The sequence below is a fragment of the Rousettus aegyptiacus genome, unplaced genomic scaffold (genome assembly GCF_014176215.1).
Source record: "Rousettus aegyptiacus isolate mRouAeg1 unplaced genomic scaffold, mRouAeg1.p scaffold_m13_p_2, whole genome shotgun sequence".
Taxonomy (NCBI): Eukaryota; Metazoa; Chordata; class Mammalia; order Chiroptera; family Pteropodidae; genus Rousettus; species Rousettus aegyptiacus.
In genome coordinates this window covers 57157737-57177720 of record NW_023416295.1, presented here as the reverse complement: position 1 = coordinate 57177720, position 19984 = coordinate 57157737, and the positions used below count along the sequence as shown (strand labels likewise).

The following is a 19984-nucleotide window of genomic DNA, read 5'->3' as shown; positions in this document are numbered from 1 at the left end:
TGACTCTTCTGGCTTGCACGCTGTCTAGTAAAAAGGGCTTTAACAAAGAATACTTTTCAAGTTCTTCAAGAGAAGCTACCTTCTGACTTGGCATTTATGCAAGCCAGGGTTTACATAAAAAGTAAACACTTTAAAGTTAAAATCCTCCCCCCCCCCCCCCGCTTTTTTTGGACATTTTAACTATTAACTTTTAATACGTATCTTAAGGTGAGCTCCCCCCACCCCCAATTATTCAAATTGTTTAATAGCTGAGGTATAAGAGTTCAACAGGTTGAAATCACATCTTCTGGAGCTATTTTTCTCTAGCTGTAGGCAGGCTGGAGACTTAATAGTTTCACTCTTTACCCAAACATTTACCCAAAGGTTTGAAGATATTTTCACACTCACGCTTAAGATGTTTAAGCCTGTGTGGAAAGTAGCCAGGAAGCCCACTATTGCCCACCATGAAGTATGAAGATGCGGGGTGGGTTCCGACCAGCGGCTCTGCCTCCTAGAATGTTTACATCCACAGGAGTTGTCTTTAGAACGGGAGAGGTGGGTAAGTTGGTGAGATCATTTAATATGGCCTTGTGGTTGACCTGGGTACATGTTCGCAGGTGCGAAGCTAGAGAGTAATGTGACAGCCTGTTAAGAGCTGGTTTTAAAACATCAAAAAGCAGCCACCCTTTTTGTTGTAATAAATCAGTGTTAATCAGGAATTCTAAATTTATTGTTTATCTTGATCAGCTTTTGAGAGTGAGGCGAGGTGAAATCGTAGTAGCTTTGGCAAACAATAAAAGTTCTAAAAGAACCTGGACGGTAACTCGGGTATGTGGGAGCTCTTCTGTGTTGTGTCCTGAACCCTGGACACTGACGGAAGTTAAATGTTGCAGCTGAGAGGGCAGGTCCAGGTCTCTGCAGGAGGTGGCGAGCTACGTGAGGAAGTGAGGAGATGCTCTCTGCCTGCGGCTGTGCCTGTGGCTCTTCATCTGGTCCCTTGTCAGTGATGTCATGGGTTACCTATGTCATCTGTGAGTACAATTTGTCCTGTTCATACTTGAAAGAGATAATGACTAAGCCCCAAAATATCACTTTTCTACTGTTCTCTCAGGTTCCTGATATTTTCAAGAGGTATTTCAGATAATGAAAATCACATGTTTCAAGTGTGACCACCAAAGTAGTTAGAGAAAGGTGTTTGCCTCAAGCTCAGAAGCACAGCCTAACAGACCTGTTGTGGGGCTCTCTGGGATTGTTGAGGCCACTCGTGTGTGGCCTGACGCACCAACCCTCTGACAGTGCACAGAAAGGTCGCGGGCTGCTCCTGACCTCAGAGGCAGTGTGTCAGAGCAGAGTGGCTCCTCTGTGCAGGTGCCAGGAGCACGGAGGAGTGCATCTGCTGGGGAATGCTGGCAAGTGGACAGTGATGACAGCGAGTCCGAAGGACTGTGGTGGCACAGGGAAGGTTCTGGAATTCGGCAGAGGGAGGGGGATAGGCTGTAGACACTGGTGGACTTGGGATTTTTTCCCCTTTTCTTTTTTTTTAAGATAAGAGAATCTTGAGCTCCTGTGAGTATTTCGAAAATGAGAAAATTGACTTTATACAAGGGAGAGACTTGTTAAAATGAGCATTCTGATATCCGAGAACAGCATTTTGTGTATAGATGGTAAGATTTTCAAATTACTGTTAATGTATGACAGTTAAAATTTTAAAATATGGCTTTCTGTCAGCCTTAAATTCAATTTAAAAATCTTACATTTATAATTAAAATCATACATTTAAAATGAATTTCACTTAAAGCTAAAAATTACATATTTCAAATAGGAATCAAAGTCAGATACCCTGACATGCTACATTTTAAGAACATTAAAAATTCTCTGTTGGATATATTATTCCCTGATTATGTCCAGTGATGGCAGACTTATTCCTAAATATATCACAGCTAATTTCGTGTTTGGGATTTGACTTCTTTAATCCTTTATGTAATTCTCAATCTTGCTGAGATTGCAAGACAACCAATGTTATAGATCAACTCAGGCAAGATGAAGTTAGGGCCATAATTCATGGTCAGAGTATATTATTTTATGAGGCTTAGGTTTACTTTCAAGTAATAGAGTCAAGCACTACATAACAGCTTAGACAAGGTGAACATTTCTTTCTCCTGTTAACAGTCTGGAGGTAGACTTCATGGTGGCATCAGGAAACCAGGCTCTTATATTGGTGTTCAATATCTGAATTAGTTTCCTGGGGCTGCCATAACAAATTACCACAAACTTGGTGGCTTAAAACAAAAAGTTCATTTTCCGACAGTTCTGGAGGCCAGAAGTCAGAAACCAGGGTGTTTAGTGGAGCTGCCCTCCCTCCGAAGACTCTGGGGAGAATCTTTTCCTTGTCTTTCTGAGCTGCTGGGTGTGTCCAACTGAGCCTCGGTTTGTGGCTGCATCACTCCATTGTCTGTCTGTCTGCACACGGCCTTCTCTGTGTGTGATGATCTGATCTCCCTCTGCCTTTCTTTCATAAAGTTATTTGTGATAGCATTTCAGGAGCACCTGGATAATCCAGGGTGGTGCCTTTACCTCATAATTCTTAATACATCTATGCAGACTTTTTCTAAATAAAGTAACATTCACAGTTTCCAAGGATTTGGTGGTGGACACAACTTTAGGAACCATTAGCCCACCACACCCTCCTCCCACAAGGCCTGCCTGTGGTCCAATACAATTGTTGGAGCAACATTTCCTGCCAGAAAGAGAAAAGTGAGAAGAGCAAAGGGCCCTCTCCTAGTTAGGTCAGCTCCTTTTAAACAGTCTGCCTTGAAATCCCTTTTTCAGTGGCTTCATTTATGTAGCTGCAAGGAGGCCGGAAAAATGCAGTCTTTATCCACTTAATGTGCTATACTGCTAAAGTATAATTTTTCAAAAAGGCAAAAATATGACATGCCAATAGAGAAAGGTCATATGTCAACAATTTTATTTAGCTCATTAATTAAGGAGTGAATGAGCAAGATGTTAAGATCAGTGTAAATAAGAATTCAGACTACAGAGGTTTATATTTTCTTCCAGACAAAATTCATTTGCATCGCTATCAGTTTTTTCTTTTTTCTTTTTGCTATTTGCAGAGCTTATATAATAGTCCAGTTGATAGAAAGTCAGTCAAGAGTACACACCGATACGATGAGATCGTCCTGGATAGTCCGCTTTCCATAAACAGCCCCAGCATCCCACCGAGGGGACACCTTATACTCTCTTTCTAAGTATTGGGTACTTTTTAAAAACAGTGACCAGTTAAAAATTAGGGCTCTCTTACCAAGGTGGAAGGGGGTGATCTATGCTTGCCTCTGGCCGTTTCTGCCTCTCAATCAGAAATATTTGTCCAGGACGGAGGCTTCATAGAGCTGGAGTGATCTCCCCTGCATAGATGGACACCCTAAGTCAAGCCCTATTTTTTAAAATTTTTTTTCACTAAATTTTTGACTTATGTACAATAAAATTCTTTTTGTTGTGGAGATCAATGAGCTTTAACAAATGCATAGATCATATAACCACCATTACAATCAAGTACAGAACAGTGTTCTCGTCCCCAAATATTTCCTCATCCTGATCCTTTGTAGTCAGTCCCTATCCCCTGGCAACCACTGACCTGTTCCCTCACTCTACAGTTTGCCTTTTCCAGAATGTCATAAGTAGAATCACAGTATATAGTCTTTTGAGTCTAGTGTCTTTCACTAAACACAATACATTTGAAATCCCTCCATGTCGTAGTGGGTTATTCATACCTCTCTCCTTTTTCTTGCCGAGTGTTATTCCATTGCATGGATACACCATAGTTTATTCGTTCACCAGTTGAAGGCCATTTGAGTAGCTTCCAGTTTTTGATGATTATGAATAAAATTGCTATAGACATGTACATATGGATGTTTGGATAAATAAATATACATTCTCATTTCTCTAGGGTCACGTCCTAGTTGTGGAATTGCTTGGTCTTATGGTGTGTTTAATTTTATGTGAAAATGCCAGTGGTTTTCCAAAGTGGTTGTCCCATTTTGCATCCGCAATGTAGGAGAGTTCTCACTGATCTTTATTTTTACCAGCAGTTTCTAATCACAAGTTTTGTTTCTGTTTTTGTTTTATTTTTAGCCATTCTACTGGGTGGATAGTGGTAGCTCATTGTCTTAACTGGGTCCCCTTAATGGTCTCAGTGCCACCTAGTCAGATTGTAACATCCATGGCTAACCTTTTGACTAAAATGGATTAAATGGATAAATCCTATCCAGAGCAACAATTCTTACAGATATTTCTCTATAGAGTTGGGTTCTGCATCTCTCGCTCCTTTACTTGCCCTTGACATCCTGAGCAGAGACGGAAGGATTAGTTTTAGTGGATGTGACAGGATGAGAACTATTGCAAGTGAATGTGAGGGTCGAATTAAGGAACGTTTCCTTAATTGGGTGAGGATGGGGTATGCAGTGTGTGTAGCAGAGGTCTGTTTGAGAAAGATGGAGAAGTCTTGACCTAGCCGCTGTGGGGAATAGAGAGATCTGATGAGTGAGACATAAAACTGCTCTTCTTCTGTACCCTCCAGGATGGTTAGGGAGGGGTCATGGAGCATCTACCAACAGATGGGAACCTTCGGATGGACTGGCATCCATGCTTTTCCCTCCCACCCCTTCTCTTCCCTTCAAATCTCCTGCCCCCAACGGAAAGAATGATGTTAGAACAGAATTCCATAGTACTACTGTACTATGAATATTTGAAAAATATTCTGAAGTCCTTAAAAGTTATTAGTTTATAGCAAATAAGTCTAATTCATTTAAAAAGCAGAAAGAATCTCTTTCTTATCGAATTAATAAATTATATGCACCTACTGAGTGCACAGCACTGTGCTAGGCACTGTCAGGAAGCCAACAAGAGGCAAGATTCTGTTCCTCAAATTGCAGGAATGGAAAGTGTAAAACATTCCTGCACAAAAGAAAGGCAAACACTCTCTCCCCACCTCTGTGCACTCCCTCTGGGAGTGATGTCACCCCCACCCCATCCTCAGGCCCATCTCGGGTCCTGCCTCTTGCCTTCACTGCTGCTGTCCTTCCCAAGTCACTTGACACTGGGCCATGTGAGACTATTTCTGTCTGATCTTCGTACTCATTTGTCATCAAGCTGCTTCAGAGAATGGGCCAGGTCTCATGTAGCCACACCAGACCGGCTAACCCAGTTTTCAAACCACAGTGTGCACCAGAGTCACCCAATGGTCTGGGCTCAGGTTGAGGATGTGCATTTCTAATAGGATCTCAGGTAATGCCATTGCCACTGGTGTAGGGACCACGCTTTGAGCACAACTGATCTGAACCTACAGGAAAAGAAGGCGCTGCTTCCTTCCCTTTGGAGTTGGTTAACTTTATCATGCAGTATAGGGCTTATCCCTTGCTAGTGTGAATAGCAGAACTCCTTCCCCTTAATGGCTTCTTCCCTAGTTCCTTGGAGAAACTGATGTTTCCTTTCCAGGAAGGACTCAGATCTTAAGGGACATCTTAAAACCAAGGTTTGTGGTTATTCATTTTTTGTGTGTGTGTGTGCGATGGTTCATTTTATGATTCTTACCAACATAATGAAGGCAACTTCCGGTATTAGATTCTTTATGGTAAATTGTATTGACTACCAGAGTTAGAGGAGGTGAGGGCTAGAGATTTCATTCCTATAAAGTCACTGAGGTAAGAGTGAAAACAAGGCTCAGACAGTTCTGCCCACACATGGAGTTATTAGCAGATTGGCACGATGCAGCCATATAACTCGTTTTATATGTCTAGGAGAGTTGCAGCTCTGTCGGGGTTGGTGCCCTGACAGCACCTTGTATTCGGTGTTTACCTGTAGCAAGTCTGACTGTATTTCATAGACTCTGTATTCATTTTCCATTGTTGCCCTAAGAAATTACTACAAACACATCAGTTTACGACACATTATTTCATAGTTTTGAGGTTAGGAGCCCAGGAACAGCATGGCGCAGCTGGTTCCTTGCTCTGGGTTTCACAAGGCTGAGCTGAAGATGTTGGCAGGGCTGCTTTCTTTATGGAGGTTCAGGGGATGAAACGTTCCCAGGCTCGTTCAGATTGGCAGAGTCAGTGCCGTGCAGCTGTGGGATTTGAGATCCCCATTTCCTTGCTGACTCTTGGCTGGGGATTGTTCTCGACTTCTAGAGGTTGGCTGCATTCCTTTGCTGGTGGCCTCCTTCCTCCATCTTCAAAGCTAGCAATCTATCAAGTCCCAGAGGATTGAATCCTCCTCACCACCTGCGCCATTTCTGCCTCATCTCCCCTTGAACACTTTGGGTATGGAAAAGGTCATATTAGTAATAACTCAGATTACATGGACTTGCTACCTTTCTCTTTTTACACATGGCCCCTTAACCACTTGCAAAGTGTTTCTGGAAGTCCTCCAAAGGGCATGTCACATGTGCTCATGAGATGAATACTGACTCTTCAATCTTCTGCTGCTTTTAAGGGTTCATGTGATTGCATTGGGTCCACTTAATGATCCAGGATTATCTGTCTAGTTTAAAGCCAGCTGATTAGTAGCATTGCTTCTTAATTCCATCTGCGGGGTCCCTTCACAGCAGTACCCGGGTTATGTTTGAGTCAGTAACCAGGAGATGGGCACTCCACAGATAGAATTCCCGTCATCCTCCCGTTCTGCATCAGGGGCCTAATAGTTCCCTGGAATCAGCAGCTGGACTTGGGGCCATTTACTTATCAAGCCTAGGGTGCCTTTCTGAAGGCCTGCTAGGTGTTTACACCTGGGTCATACAAGGGCCAGAATGCGTCTGTGGTATTTCTAGTCAGTCCTCTTGCTGGAAATACCATGAATTTCACCACCGAAAATAAATTTCCAGCCACCATTATAGTAATTAAGAAAGGGAGTAATATAGTTGGTGTGAGGTTGAAAGTCCACATCTAACCTCAAATGTGACAATTAGCATAACCTCGGTGGTGGTTGGTGATGAGGATGGCTAGCTAACCAATTGTGGTGGCCTCTTTTGAGTGTTGCTTTTTGAAATTAAAAGCTTTTTCACTGTTTCTGGAGTCAGTATTCCAGATTAAGACAGCAAATTGCCTTTAGGTGATAAATTAAAGCCAACTGACAACATTTATATCACACTTCTTATGTCGAAGTGTTTTGAAATAAAAGTCAGATGAGGTCATAAAGACTCTTTCCTCTAAACTGAAATCCACAGAAGAACACGGTCACGTCTTCTTCTAATCCTGCACCTGGCACACAGTGGGCTAGCAACGGATACTTGTCAAGTAAATAAAGTGAATTGTTTATTTGTATATTTAATATATGCAAGCAATTACATACGTTATAGTAAAAGCATAACAGATCAAACTGCATTGGAAGGAATTGCAGACATGACTCATTATTTTGTGGAACTGGGAGATGCTTGTACTCATAGTGTTGTAAACATGCACGCTACGAACGGATACTTGGCAGTCTTCGTCAATACTTATTTTATGTTGCCTCATTGAAAGGAGCGTGACTCCATTTAGATATACTATTTTCGTATTAGATTTAAGCACCTAATGGCAATGGACATTTACATTCGCACAGCGCCTTGTGCATTGTGTGAGTGAATAAAGGCTGTCCACTCTTCTCAGTGTGTTTAAAAAATGAGGTATTCGAAGTAAGAAAAAGGAGGCTTATCCGGAGTAGTGTCAGGTAACTTTCCTATTTCATTCACCATCCACAAGTGACCTATATTTTCCCCTCTTGTGGCCTTTTTTTCCCACCCCCTAGAATTGCCATCTGAATTTCCCCAGACCTCATCTGCTTTTGGGAATTGATGAGGTTATGTTCGTAGTAATAACTCAGATTGCTACTCTCCTCTCCTTACACAAGGCCCAAGGCCCTAGTTAAAGTGTTTCTGGAAGTCCCTGGGGGTGTGTAACATGTGCTTATGATCAGGGAAGCCCTTGCTTTGGGGCAGCTGGTGAACTTTTCTCTTGGAACATTGCCCCATATCAGCTCCCAGTACCCAGGTATTTGGGCCAAAGGAGCCTGGTGTTGCCTTTTGTCATTCCTTGGAGTAGAGCCATCTCAAGTAGCATTTTAGGTTTTTATTTACCGGATCCCTCCTGCTCCTCCTAGGAGAAATCCAAGTGATGGACAACACGCTGTGGTTGAAATTGCCTTTGCCTTGAATTGAGGCATTCTGACCGAGTCAGGTCATGGTCTGGCTCCTTTTTCCCTCAAAGTGAATCTTGTCCAGAGGCTTTCGCCCTTCACAGACAGGGTCATGGGCCATCCCACCTGTTCACGCACCTGCCTCCGCTCACCGAGGGACCAGTCTGTTGGGCCAGTCTCCTTTCTCAGTCTCAGATTGTATGTCTCTCCCTTTCTCCCCACAGTACTTTCTTTTTTGGGGGGTTCAGTGAGGAGAGAGGTCTTACTTTAGAAGCCTGGGTATCATGTTTTTTAAAAATCGAAGACTGTGATCTGATAGTTTATGCAGTTTACCATTTGGAAATGGCTGTTTAATGACATTTGCTTTAGTGATAAAGGTCCCCCACTCCAAAAAAAGAAAATCTTCCTACTCATCTCCTTTTTATTTTTCCTATTGTGTTGTGAACATTTTCCAATGTGAAATGAAAACCTAGACCTGATAAAATTGACAGGAACCTTTACTGTGAAAGTTCAAGATGCTAAAAAAATGTCTAAAATGATTGATAACACAAATTGTCACTTTTCATAGTATCCAGATGTTGTGACAAATATTAAGTTCTGCTTTAATGCAGTAAGTGGCCTCAGGTATTCTGTGTTCCAAATAGTGTGTGTGTGTGTGTGTGTGTGTGTGTATAAAATTATATTTAAATGAAACACTCAAATGAAAAGTAACTCCTGACCTCCTCTCTTTCACTGACTGGAGATAAAGCCCAGTTTGGTTTATTTCTGCCATCTCTTTAAAAAAAAAAAAAAAAATCCTTATATGGCAGTTTCTAAGCAGCAAAATAGCTGTGTGATTAAAATGCCAAAAAGAGCAGGAAAACTGGCCGCTGGGAAAAGTATGTTTGGAGATTTACATAAAGGCAGGAGACTGGATGGGGAGAATGCTGTGCCTCCGAGGTTGTGGAAGTAAGCGATTAAGGACAGACTGATAAAGGGCAGAATGCGCTCCCCTCCTAGACTGACTCAAGGCCCTTCTCAGGGAAAGGAGCTGGCAGGAGCTCTTCCCTTGCACTTGCGTGAATGGGTACCTGTTTAACCCCTTCGGGGCACATTTTGTGTTTCTCTTGATCTTATGAGCCCTATATCTTTAACTTGGAGACCCTCCTTAGGCAGTTTTCACTTAGAGAATGGGGCGCGAGGGCAGGGAGGGCCGAGTGGGGAGAATGAGGGAATCGGGATGAGGAAAGGGATGCAGAGTTGCAATGAGGTGGATTTAGTTTATGATCAGGAACAATCTACATTTACGTAAAGTGAGGAAGTTGGCACTCCAACCACAGCCCTAGACCCTGCTTAGACCCTGACAGGGAATGGCGGTTTTCTTTAGAGGGCCCGCCTTCTGTCAGCTGCCCAGGAGTGACTGGGAGGCGAGGCAGCTGTGACAATTAAACGTGTTGGCTTCTGGATGAGGCGATTTTCAAGCTAAAACCTGACAGTCTTGTCTTGTTTTTAAGTGTCTTTCTTTAAAACATAGCTAGTAGCTGAAATACCATGCTTTCTAGGTAATTACATAGTATTACATTCTGGTTAATTTGGGGGAGATTATGTAAAAAAAGGGGAGCTATTTTGCTTTAAAGTAGCTTATGGTTGGGAATGTCGAGCATTTTATTTTAAACGAAAAGCTGTGTGGAAAGTTGCAGTAGTTTCCTCTGAGTAAGAGGGTGTTGGATTTTTAAGTTTTGATCTCTGTCGATCACAAGTAATGTGGCCATTTCAGTTAGGGAGAGTTTTTCATTTCAGTGGCATAGAAATCAGTGCCACTGAAATAAAATCAGTGTAAGATCAATGCCTCTTGATTTCAGTGGCTCCTAACTGATGTGGCCTCCAGTTATTCTCATTCTGCAGTTAGTCAGCTCAGCCGACTACCTCACGGACCCTCATGCCCCTTGTCATGCACGTAGTTGCTTTTCTCATCCTGCGTCATGGATGCAGTTGCTCTTCTCATCCTGGAGAGCACTCCTCCCATTTTCTCTGATTCCCGAGTTCCTTTTTTAACTTGCTTTGGTGGCTATCTTTCCAGGGGTAGGGTCTTCCCTCAACTGTCTGATGATTCTAGTTTGTATGTGAGTATGAGGTGGTAAAACGCTGATTAAAAGGGATGAGTGTCTTGAGCACAGGTTTGGTGATAGCATGATTGGTCGGGATCTATCATTTCTTTAGGGGCACTTCTTGTGTTTCTGTGATTATTTATAGGTCTTTGCTCTTGTGATTATTTATAGGTCTTTGCTCTTGTCGAGTTTCCCCAGAGAAGAATCCTCTAGTCTCCTACCATGGTGGGCAAGCTTACTGTCAGTGTTCTTACAGCTTAATGGACGGATACATTTATCTGGGGCCTTCTAATCTGCTATAGAATTTCTCTTAATCCCAGTGTGTTAGTGTAGCTCTCAGGAGTTCAGCTCAGGAATCTCCATGGTCTTGGCATTCAGCCTTTCCAGAGGAAAATCTCCGCCTCTAGGATGACGGAGGGAATGCCACTGGTTGTGGGTGGGGGAGGGTGTCTAACTCTCCCTTACATAGAATTTCAACCTGTGGTTCTGTGCTTGGCCCCACCTGTGCCCCTGGCCTTCGAAGGTGTCCGGTCTCTGAGACTGAGCCCGGCGCTCTCCCTCCTAGCACTCACCTTTCCTCATTGGCTCCACCCGCTGCTCTTTGGCAATCTGTTTCCCACTTTTTCAGAAGTTTGATTTCTTGCCCGTGGTTGTTTCCTTTCCCTGCTGGTCTCTGAAATCTCTTGACTGCGACTTCAGTGGTGTTTTGAAAGGGAATGAAGGCAAATGAGTGTTCGACTGCTATGTTTAATGGAAAGTGCACATAAATTCTCTAATGAGCAATTGAGAAGGGGAAAGAATAAAACTTCTATGGTTATAAATTCATCTTGTTTTATAGCGTTTCAGGTTCAGCTCTTTGTGAAAAGGAATTTAAATAAAAGGATCATGGTGGGGAGTAGTTGTTTATATTCACCTCATAATGTCTCAACTAGTAAAAGTTAGGGTAGATTAGAGACAAGTGAGTGTGAATAAAAGATTCGTGACTACATAGCCAAGACCTATGGACCATTGTGCAATGGAGGGTTCCACTACCCTGGCCTTTTCTATAAATGCATGCCGAATCTGGATTTCCTAGTTTTATAAGTGCTAAGTGATGGTTTAATACATGATCTTCAAACCTGCACAGACCACAGAACTATTTGAATTCCTGCTTTGCCACATGTGAGCCGTGAGCAAATTGTTTTACTGTCGTATAGCGTACATCTTCCACTTAAATTGTGAGCAACATTCTCCTTCTCCCCACCTCCCCCCATAACCATTCTATTTTAACCTTTAAAAAATTCCCTTTCTGACAGGGTTAAATAAATTATGAAGACAGCCACATGATTAAATACTACATTAGCCACTTAAAAACCATAGTTTCTAAAGTTTGTAATAATAATCCCTATTTGTCAAGTACCAGAAGCTTCTTTGATAACATAGTTTAAGATGCAGCACATTATAGCTGGCTGGGAATTGGATTGTTTTTATGGTGGTATAGACACTTTTGTAGTAAACCTTTAGATGGCAGCATCTCTCACCGTAAACCACATTCTGAGCAGAATTTTTCAGATGTGTAAGATGTTCGACACAGAAGAATGCTCAGAATCTGCCTGGCTCAGCCGTTCAGTGTGTGGTGATAGAACCGAGGCCCCAGAGGGTCAGGGCTGTGGCTCAGGGCTGAGCTGGTGGGAGAGCTGTGGACCCCTGTCTGGCCCTCTTCTCCCCACTCTTTCTCTTACTGACGTGAAATGTTTCCTGACTTCCTGGCCTTGTTAAAAGCACACTTTCAGTATTAAGCAGCCAAGGAAAATGACATTCCAGTGGGTGATTCTAGACCAAAATGTGATGTGTGAAAGGAGTAGATGGAATAGGCAGCCTGGTTTTTGTGTGTGTGTGTGTGTGTTTTTTTTTTTGTAAGCAGATTTATTTAGATATAATTCTCATATCATACAATTCACTAATTTAATGTGTACACTACAACAGTTTTTAGCATATTCCCAAGGTTGTGCCACCGTCACCACAACCTGATTTTAGAACTTTTTTTCCACCTGCCAAAAAGTCCCATACTCCTAAGCTATCAGCCCACAAACCCGCACATCTCCCAGCCTTTGGCAACCATTCATGCTTCCTTTTTATAAATTTGCTTATTCTGGATATTCCATATGAGTGTAATCATAATATGTGGTCTTTGGGAACAGGCTTCTTTCACTTAGCATAACGTTTTCAGGTTTCACCAACATTTCCCCATGAATCAGTTCCTCATTCCTTTTATTGCGCAAGAATATTTCATTGTATGGCTGTATCACATTTCGTTGTCATCAGTTGGTGGCCTTTTGGCTTCAATGCATAATGTTGCTATGAGCACTTACGTACAGATCTTTGTGTGAGTGTATACTCACAAAGAAGTGGAATTGCTGGACCGGGTAATAACTCCATTTAATGTTTTGAGAAACTGCCAAACTGTGTTTCAAAGTGGCTGCTCCTGTACGTTAAATTAGCAATGTGTGAGGGTTTTATTCAGTTTTGTTCAAAGTTCCAGATTTTCTGATAAGTTGGGGTGGAGGGAGAGGTCAGAGAGATGGCTCAGGCCCTCTTGTGTCCCTGAACCATATGCCGGACTGGGTGCCGTGCCTTTTGGAAGGTAGCTGTGTCAGCTGCCAAGACACCAGTCATCTGCTCTGCCCCACACGGTTGCCGTGTGTCACCAGTCTGATAGTCAAATGCCTGTGTTCTATGGCTGCTTAGCGCATGTTGTTGTTATAGGCTGGTTGTTTGTTTTCTTTGCCTCCTGACTTCAGAGATACCAAGCAACCCAATCGTCTTTGTCCCAGTTAGAGAAAAATTCCAAATAAAAAAACCCTTTCGCCACAAGCTGTCCAGGTTTGAACATGTCAAAATCACTTACTTGACAGACACCAAAGACAGCTGTGGAGACTTTACAGCGAAAGAGCAGCTTTTGTTTTTGTCAGAGTTTATATTCTCGAAAGTGAGCTTACCCATTTCTTCTTTGGCAGCCTGGTCTGGACATTCCCGTGTCTGCACTGAAATGACTGTGTGTTTAAGGGAGGGGCAAGGACCGGCTCTTCCTTTAGGCATATTTGGGTCCTGGTGAGGACACACAGTGTACATTCTGAAGCTTTGTTTGCATCTGGAAAAAATTAGCCACACTCAGATCTTTCCCACTGCAGGTCCCGTCAGGAAGCCCAAATATGTGGAAAGCCCCAGAGTGCCTGGAGATGCAGTTATAATCCCTTTCAGAGAAGTGTCCAAGCCAACAGAGCCTAATGAGAATGGTAAGAATATGTTTTCAATGATTCCCCACCCCCACCCGCTAAAGATTTTACATAATGACGCTTCATTTCTCTGTGAAACTTGAGTGCCTCTTGCAGGAACGCTTTACTAAACTGAATGTTTTGGGGAGATATTTTTCCTCAGGCAGTTACAGTGATCTGTTTAACTAATGTAATTCTTGCAGTTATATATGCAGTGTAGGCATAGTCATGTGGGTGCATATGTATTGTTTAAGGGTTGACTCTTATTTCCTCTCAATCTTGACCTCTCCGGCTTGGGGGGATATGAAAAGCCAGCCACTAGACTGCTTCCAAGACTTTATTTTGTTTTTTAGTACACCATTTTTTTAGAATATTCAACAACAGCGTTTGGCTGAAAAGCTGAAACTTTAACTGGGTATAGCTTCTAATAACTAGCTTTTAAAAAACCACTTGGTAGCTTTTGAAAGTTTCTTACTTTTTAACATCTAAAGATTTTCTTTAAGGAATATAGCAGTGGGGCAAAAACAAATCCAAATTGAAAACTTTTCCATAAAAACATTTTATATTTTACTTTTTTTTTTGGTATCTGAAAGTTTGTAGCAGACATTACAAACTAAAACATGTTCTGGATATATCAATAGTATTTTATTATTTTTTTTAACTCAAGAATTTACCTATTTGTTCCTTTCTCAAGGTTGGGGGGAGGTGTCACAACTCATCTCTGTGGTCTTTGTGTTTTGAAATTACATCCTGTTTTCCTAAAGAAACATGTGGCTAGGAACCCTGGCCTATGTAGGGAAGCCTCTTTCACCCTCATTGCGGACACAATCTTAGGTAGTAATGTTGAAAGAGAACTTAAGAAAACATCTGTATTTCACTGTGAAATACTTGACACCCTTTTCTCCAGTGCTGCGGCGGGTGGGAGTACAGCTCCTTTATGTTCTAACCACCAGCTGTATTCGGCGTTCCTGCTAATACGTGATGGGGAGTGGGTACGAAGTAGGACGTGGTAGGAGAATGGAGTCGGGTAATGGTGGTGAAAATAAAGCTGAAAATGAGAAAGGAGGGATTGGCAAAAGATGGAAGTCGGGAGGAGGAGTTTAGGGTGAGTGGGAGATGAGATGGGACCTGGAGGTGGGCATCTGGGGCAGGAAAGAGGGTCCTGTTGCTGCCTTTTGGCATGAGAGATTCCACCCTCTTCTCTTCCCGCTGTCCAGGCACCCAGTTGTTAGGTTTAAGTAAGAGGTTCATACTAGGATTCGTGCTGCTGCTGAGGAGGGGCAGGGTGCTGGATGTTTGGAGGTGAAGAGGGGAGAGCCCACAGTGGTATCTGATCAGGACAGCCATCCTGCATACATGAGGACCCTCTTGGTTGTGAATTCACGTGTGCAAGGTGTCTGCATGTTGATCTGTTCTCTCATTTCTATTGTGGGTGTCGAAAGGAAATTAAAAACCTGTTCCTCTGAAGTGAATACGTAATCGAATCTACAAACTGTCTGCCCGTTTCAGAATAAGCCTGTCAGCCTTTACCTTCATCCCTATTCCCAAAGCTTTGTAATCCTGGGGAATTATGCCCCTGGCATTTTGGCTGGCCCAGACTCCATTACTTAACCTCTTCCCAGTAGAGAGTATTGTTGAGGTCCTGTTTTGAGTTTATGACTACCCTTGGGATTAGGGAGAAATTTAGGATTTCTATTGGGCAAAGAAAAGGGTTTATAAATAGTTCCGTTATCAACTTCCCTTGTCTGAGCCAGGTGGGAATGGGTTGTCTTCCCTGGAGCCAGGAGGCATTCTTATGCCTGGCTGCCAGTTCAGCTAAATTCAAATCTAATGATCAATATTGCTGGTGTAGCTTGCAGTTCACGTGCACACTCGCTTCTGACACCCAAGTTCTTGGATTTGGCAACATCAGTCTCTGTGGGGACTGAAATTATGTCTCAGCTGGGCTGCAAATATGGATGAGAAGTTTTGCCTAGAATTAAGAAACAAGGGTACATTTTCTCCTTTTTAGGTGTCGAGAAAGGAATGTAGTTCATGTTGGTGGGAGCATGGTCATGATGGATAGCCATGATGGTGGTGAAGCCCCAGTAGAGTTATCTGTTGGTTGATTACAGGTGGTTGCCTAACAAAATTCAACTTGATAATTAGTAAAGGATGATGTGTTGTAATTCCCATGGAATCCTTTAAATTTCAGTGGGGTTAATTAAGTTTACCATATTAAAGTGTACATTTTATGTCCAGGTCATTGAACCTAAAGGAGAGGCCAAGGTGAACTAAAACTTAATTCAGTTTTAACCCAAGCATGTACAGATGCATGATGGACAAACCCCAACTTAAAGGTTTTCATATCAGCATTATCACTAAAGTTTTAATTTAAAATTTGGGCTTATTCTTTCTGTATTTCCTTTGGGCATTAAAAAAAAAAAAATCTCAGATACTTTTCCGGGTGCTGTCAATAATAGTATTTCAGTATTTACCAGACTAACAAACTCTATTGAAAACAGCATCTTATGAAGTGCCTTTGAAATTTCACATAGACTCGTGAAATATCAAGTCATTCCCAGACCAGACCGCCTTACTTTAATGGTCATGTAGCTCCATAAATTCTTGATTCTTAGTTCTCTGTTTACAATTTAAATCAAAATAAAATAAAATCAATGAGCACTTTGAATTTGTTCATTAATTTATAAGTAATTATATTTACGTGTAATTTGAATATTTTAACTGTCTGGGAAGTGGGTTATAGGGGCAGATGAACATTTTTAACGTAAGCAAAGAACCCGTTAACATGCGTTCACCTGGAAACATCTTTAGGGACAGACATTCTACTTTATTCAGCATTTTAAAATATTTTTGAAAAGCATTTTCTATTGCAAAATTAACAACAAGAAAATAATGACTCAATGAGAGACTCAAACAAAATACATTCCCCTCTTTCCTGTCAAATGGTCCTAATAAACTGTGTGTCACATAGAATAAGTTCTTCACAAATAAGCTTCCTATTGCTAAACCAACGTTTTGTTCAGGGGGAAAATGTCATTTACCCACAAAACAATACCTCTACCTTAAAGAAAAGTAAATCAGATAAATTAGAGAAGATTATTAAATTATAATGGGATTCGCAGCTGTGTTTCTTTGAATTAGGGGCAATATAATTTATTTAGGTTTGCTTCAATCTATCATTAACTACTTGAGCAATGTATCATTAACTACTTGATGGGGAGGGGTGAGAAAGTTTTAATTTTGTGAGTCATTGCTCAGGTAAAGATCAATCTCAAAATATGATGAAACTTTTTCCCTGGCAGTCGGGTTAGCAGGTAAAACTAACACACATGAAACAGAAAAATAATTAAATGCAAAACTCTTATCAGGAGAAATCCAGTCTTTTTTAGATATATGTTCAAGTATCAATGTCTTATGTTTTTGGTTTCTATTTCAGACATTCAAAAAGATGTAGAGAATGAAGAACATTGGCACTTGGCTGCCCACTACTTAGTTTAAGAAATAAAACATAACTGCATTTTCCCCTGATAATATTCCTCTTCCTTTTCCAAGAGGTAACCTTGTTCCTGCTATTTAATTTTCAGCTTTTTAGAATGGTGATGCACTATAGGATCAATGGTTGAATAATGTTTTAGTTAAATGAAAGTACAGAGCAAGGTCATACCTGGTGTATTTGGTGAAAAGAGACTAGAGGTAAGAGTATTTATTCATTCTGTATTTCCTTGATTATTGATTACATTCCTATGCTGTGAAAAGCCCTGTGTTATATGCTGTTTGAGATGAGTTATCAAGCATAGGTCTTTTCTTCACAGAGGTTTAGAGCTTGGTTGGGGACTGAAGGCCTGTAGGCAGAGTGACTATAATACGAGTTGGAGAGGGGAATAGTGTTGAATGATCCAAGCTGTGCAGATGGAGGTGCTTAGCCAGGAAAGAATTACTTGGAGCTATGCCTTAAGATTTACCTGGCGACAGTGCATAGGATAGAGTGAGGAAGGAGATTCAAAGCAGGGAGAATGGCTAGAAAATTATTTCAGTAGTTAAGTAAGAGAAAAAAATCTCAAATTAGAACAGGATTAGGAAAGAAGAGGTGATGAATGGGAAGATGCCTGAGAGATCGTAAGGATGTGGAGCCATTAGAAACAATGATGATGACTTCAAGGGTTTGACAGTACATTACGAGGGCACTGGAGGAAGAAAACTGTCCATTTTGGTTTGAATTTAGTTTCAGGCATGTTGAGTTTGAGGTGTTGATGGAACATCTAGCAATAGCTTCCAATGCTCAGTTGGAAAATCAGTTGGGGGCTCAAGAAAGAGCTCAGGATGTCAACTGGGCAGCCAATTGCTTAGAAGGAACATGATGAGACTAGATGAGACTAGGTGAGACTAGGTGTGTTAGACTAGGGACAAGATCATTGAGAGAAAAGGTCTGGAAAACTTTGGTATTTTATTCACGAGCTATGAAATAAGGTAGAAGTACCAGTGAAAGGGTAGGAGGAAAACCCGCAAGACCACACAGAATCCCAGAATCATAGATTTTCCCTCTCTGTGTCTTTTACGACAGTTGATAATTTCTCCCTTCCAGGACAGAGTATTTGCAAGGTTGACTTACAGGAATGTCAAAAGAGAAAGTAGGCTGTTTTAAAACAAACAAACAAACAAACAAACAAACAAAAAAACCCACCTGTGTCTAACAGGGCAGTTTCAGGAGAGTTTCAGGGTGACTGAGTCTGTTGTAGGTAGGCGATAAGGAAATGGAATTGGTGAGGGTAGAACCCTTTTGACCTTAAGGAGTTGAGACGGTGTAAGGGAAGATGAGAGATCATTTAGTAGCATAAGATGTGTATGAAACCATGACTTGTTACAATTGTTTTTAAAAGAGTATTTAATACAATTGGGTGCTTAAAGCAGAGGTTCTCAAAGTATAGGCTGTGGATGTCCGGGCATCCCCAGGACCCTCGCAGGGGTCTGCGAGGTCAAAACTCTATTCACAATAACACTAAGAAGGCGTCTCCATTTATCTTGCATTGATATTTGCACTGATGGTATAAAAGCAATTACTGGTAAAACTTCTGATGCCTTAGTACATACCAAGGTAGGGATACCTGCTATTCAGGGTCACAGATGGTATTTTCCACCACCACTCACTTACATCAAAAATAGTAATCCACTGAAGACTGTCCTTGAAGAAGCACTGAAAATAGTAAATGTAAATAAATCTTGACCCATGAGTACCCATCTTTTTAATGTTCTGTGCTGATGACATGAGAAGTTCACATAAAGCACTTTTGCATCTTGAAAGATGATTGTTGTCTCTGGAAAAGCACTTGTGGATTCTTTACATTGCAAGCTGAACTAGCCTTTTTCTTTTCTAATGGAACATCATGCTTACTTGAAAGAATGACTGACAAACCAAGGTTATTTGAAATTGAGTATTTGATACACATTGTATTGAAAAGGAACAAAATGAACATGTCTCTTCAATTAAAAAAAAAACGGACAAGATTAGTTGCCAATGATAAAATTTGACCTTTCAAGTGAAAATTAGATTTTGGGGAATTTGCATCTGTCACATTGAGCTTGATGGCTTCCCTGGACTTTTTAATTGAGATCTGTGGTGATATCACATTAATGAATATCAGATTAATGAATGTGATATTTTGGTGTTGTATAATGTGTCAACATTTGCAAAATCTATAAAACCAGTATTTTCAAAATGACCCAAAACGTGATGTTACAAAATCTTGCATGGGTAAAAGTCCAATTTTACTGTAATAGAGTACAAAAAAATTCATTGGTATGGATTCAGAATCAACATTGGAACTAACCTTTAAGAACCAGGTACGTGTCAAGTTTGGTGACATATCAAAGAATATTTGGAATTAACTGAAAAGATTCCTCCCTTTCCCAACTACACATCTATCTGAGGGCACATTCTTCACACACTTCAACCAAAAGAAAATATCAAAATAGATTGAAGGCAGAAGCAGACATTAGATTCCAGCTGTCTTCTATTAAATCAGATATTAAAAAGAGATTTCCAAAATTTAAAACAATGGCCCTTCTTAACTTTTAAAATTGAAACTTTTTTAAGTGTTATTTAACATGCAATTAGTTTTATTAACTTAAAATGCATTAACATACTTTTTTAAGTCTTATTTTTAATTTCTAATACGATAAATATCAATAGTCATAACCCACATGGGCCTTCGGAGCCCTCAGTTTTAAGAAAGAGTCCTGAGACCAGTAATTTGGAAACCACTGGCTTAGAGGAATGGAAAGAAGAGAGGGAGAATATAAAAATAGATGAGAAAATTGATCCAGAGGCTCATATTTATCTAGACTTGAAGAGATGAGGACTTAGAGATAAATGGCAGTATGACTAAAGAGAAAAAAGGCTAATTCAGGACATATTTTGAAAGAAGAAATGGTAAGATTTATTGTGGGGTGAATGAGACGAAAAGCTTAAAAATAATGTCTGTTAATTTCATTTTATAT

At 41.0% G+C, this 19984-nt stretch overlaps 1 protein-coding gene across 13 annotated transcripts in view; it reads left to right on the top strand.

The window, feature by feature from the left end:
- TANC1 (tetratricopeptide repeat, ankyrin repeat and coiled-coil containing 1) overlaps window positions 1–19984 on the top strand; it is a 209703-nt gene that overhangs the window by 111053 nt on the left and 78666 nt on the right. For 11 of the 13 annotated variants that reach the window (XM_036237305.1, XM_036237310.1, XM_016152858.2 and 8 more), the window contains one exon: window positions 13403–13507. The exons of the other annotated variants lie outside the window; for them this stretch is intronic. In XM_036237305.1, the coding sequence (XP_036093198.1) occupies window positions 13403–13507 (105 nt within the window). The remainder of the gene's footprint in view (window positions 1–13402; window positions 13508–19984) is intronic. 13 annotated transcript variants of the gene reach the window in all.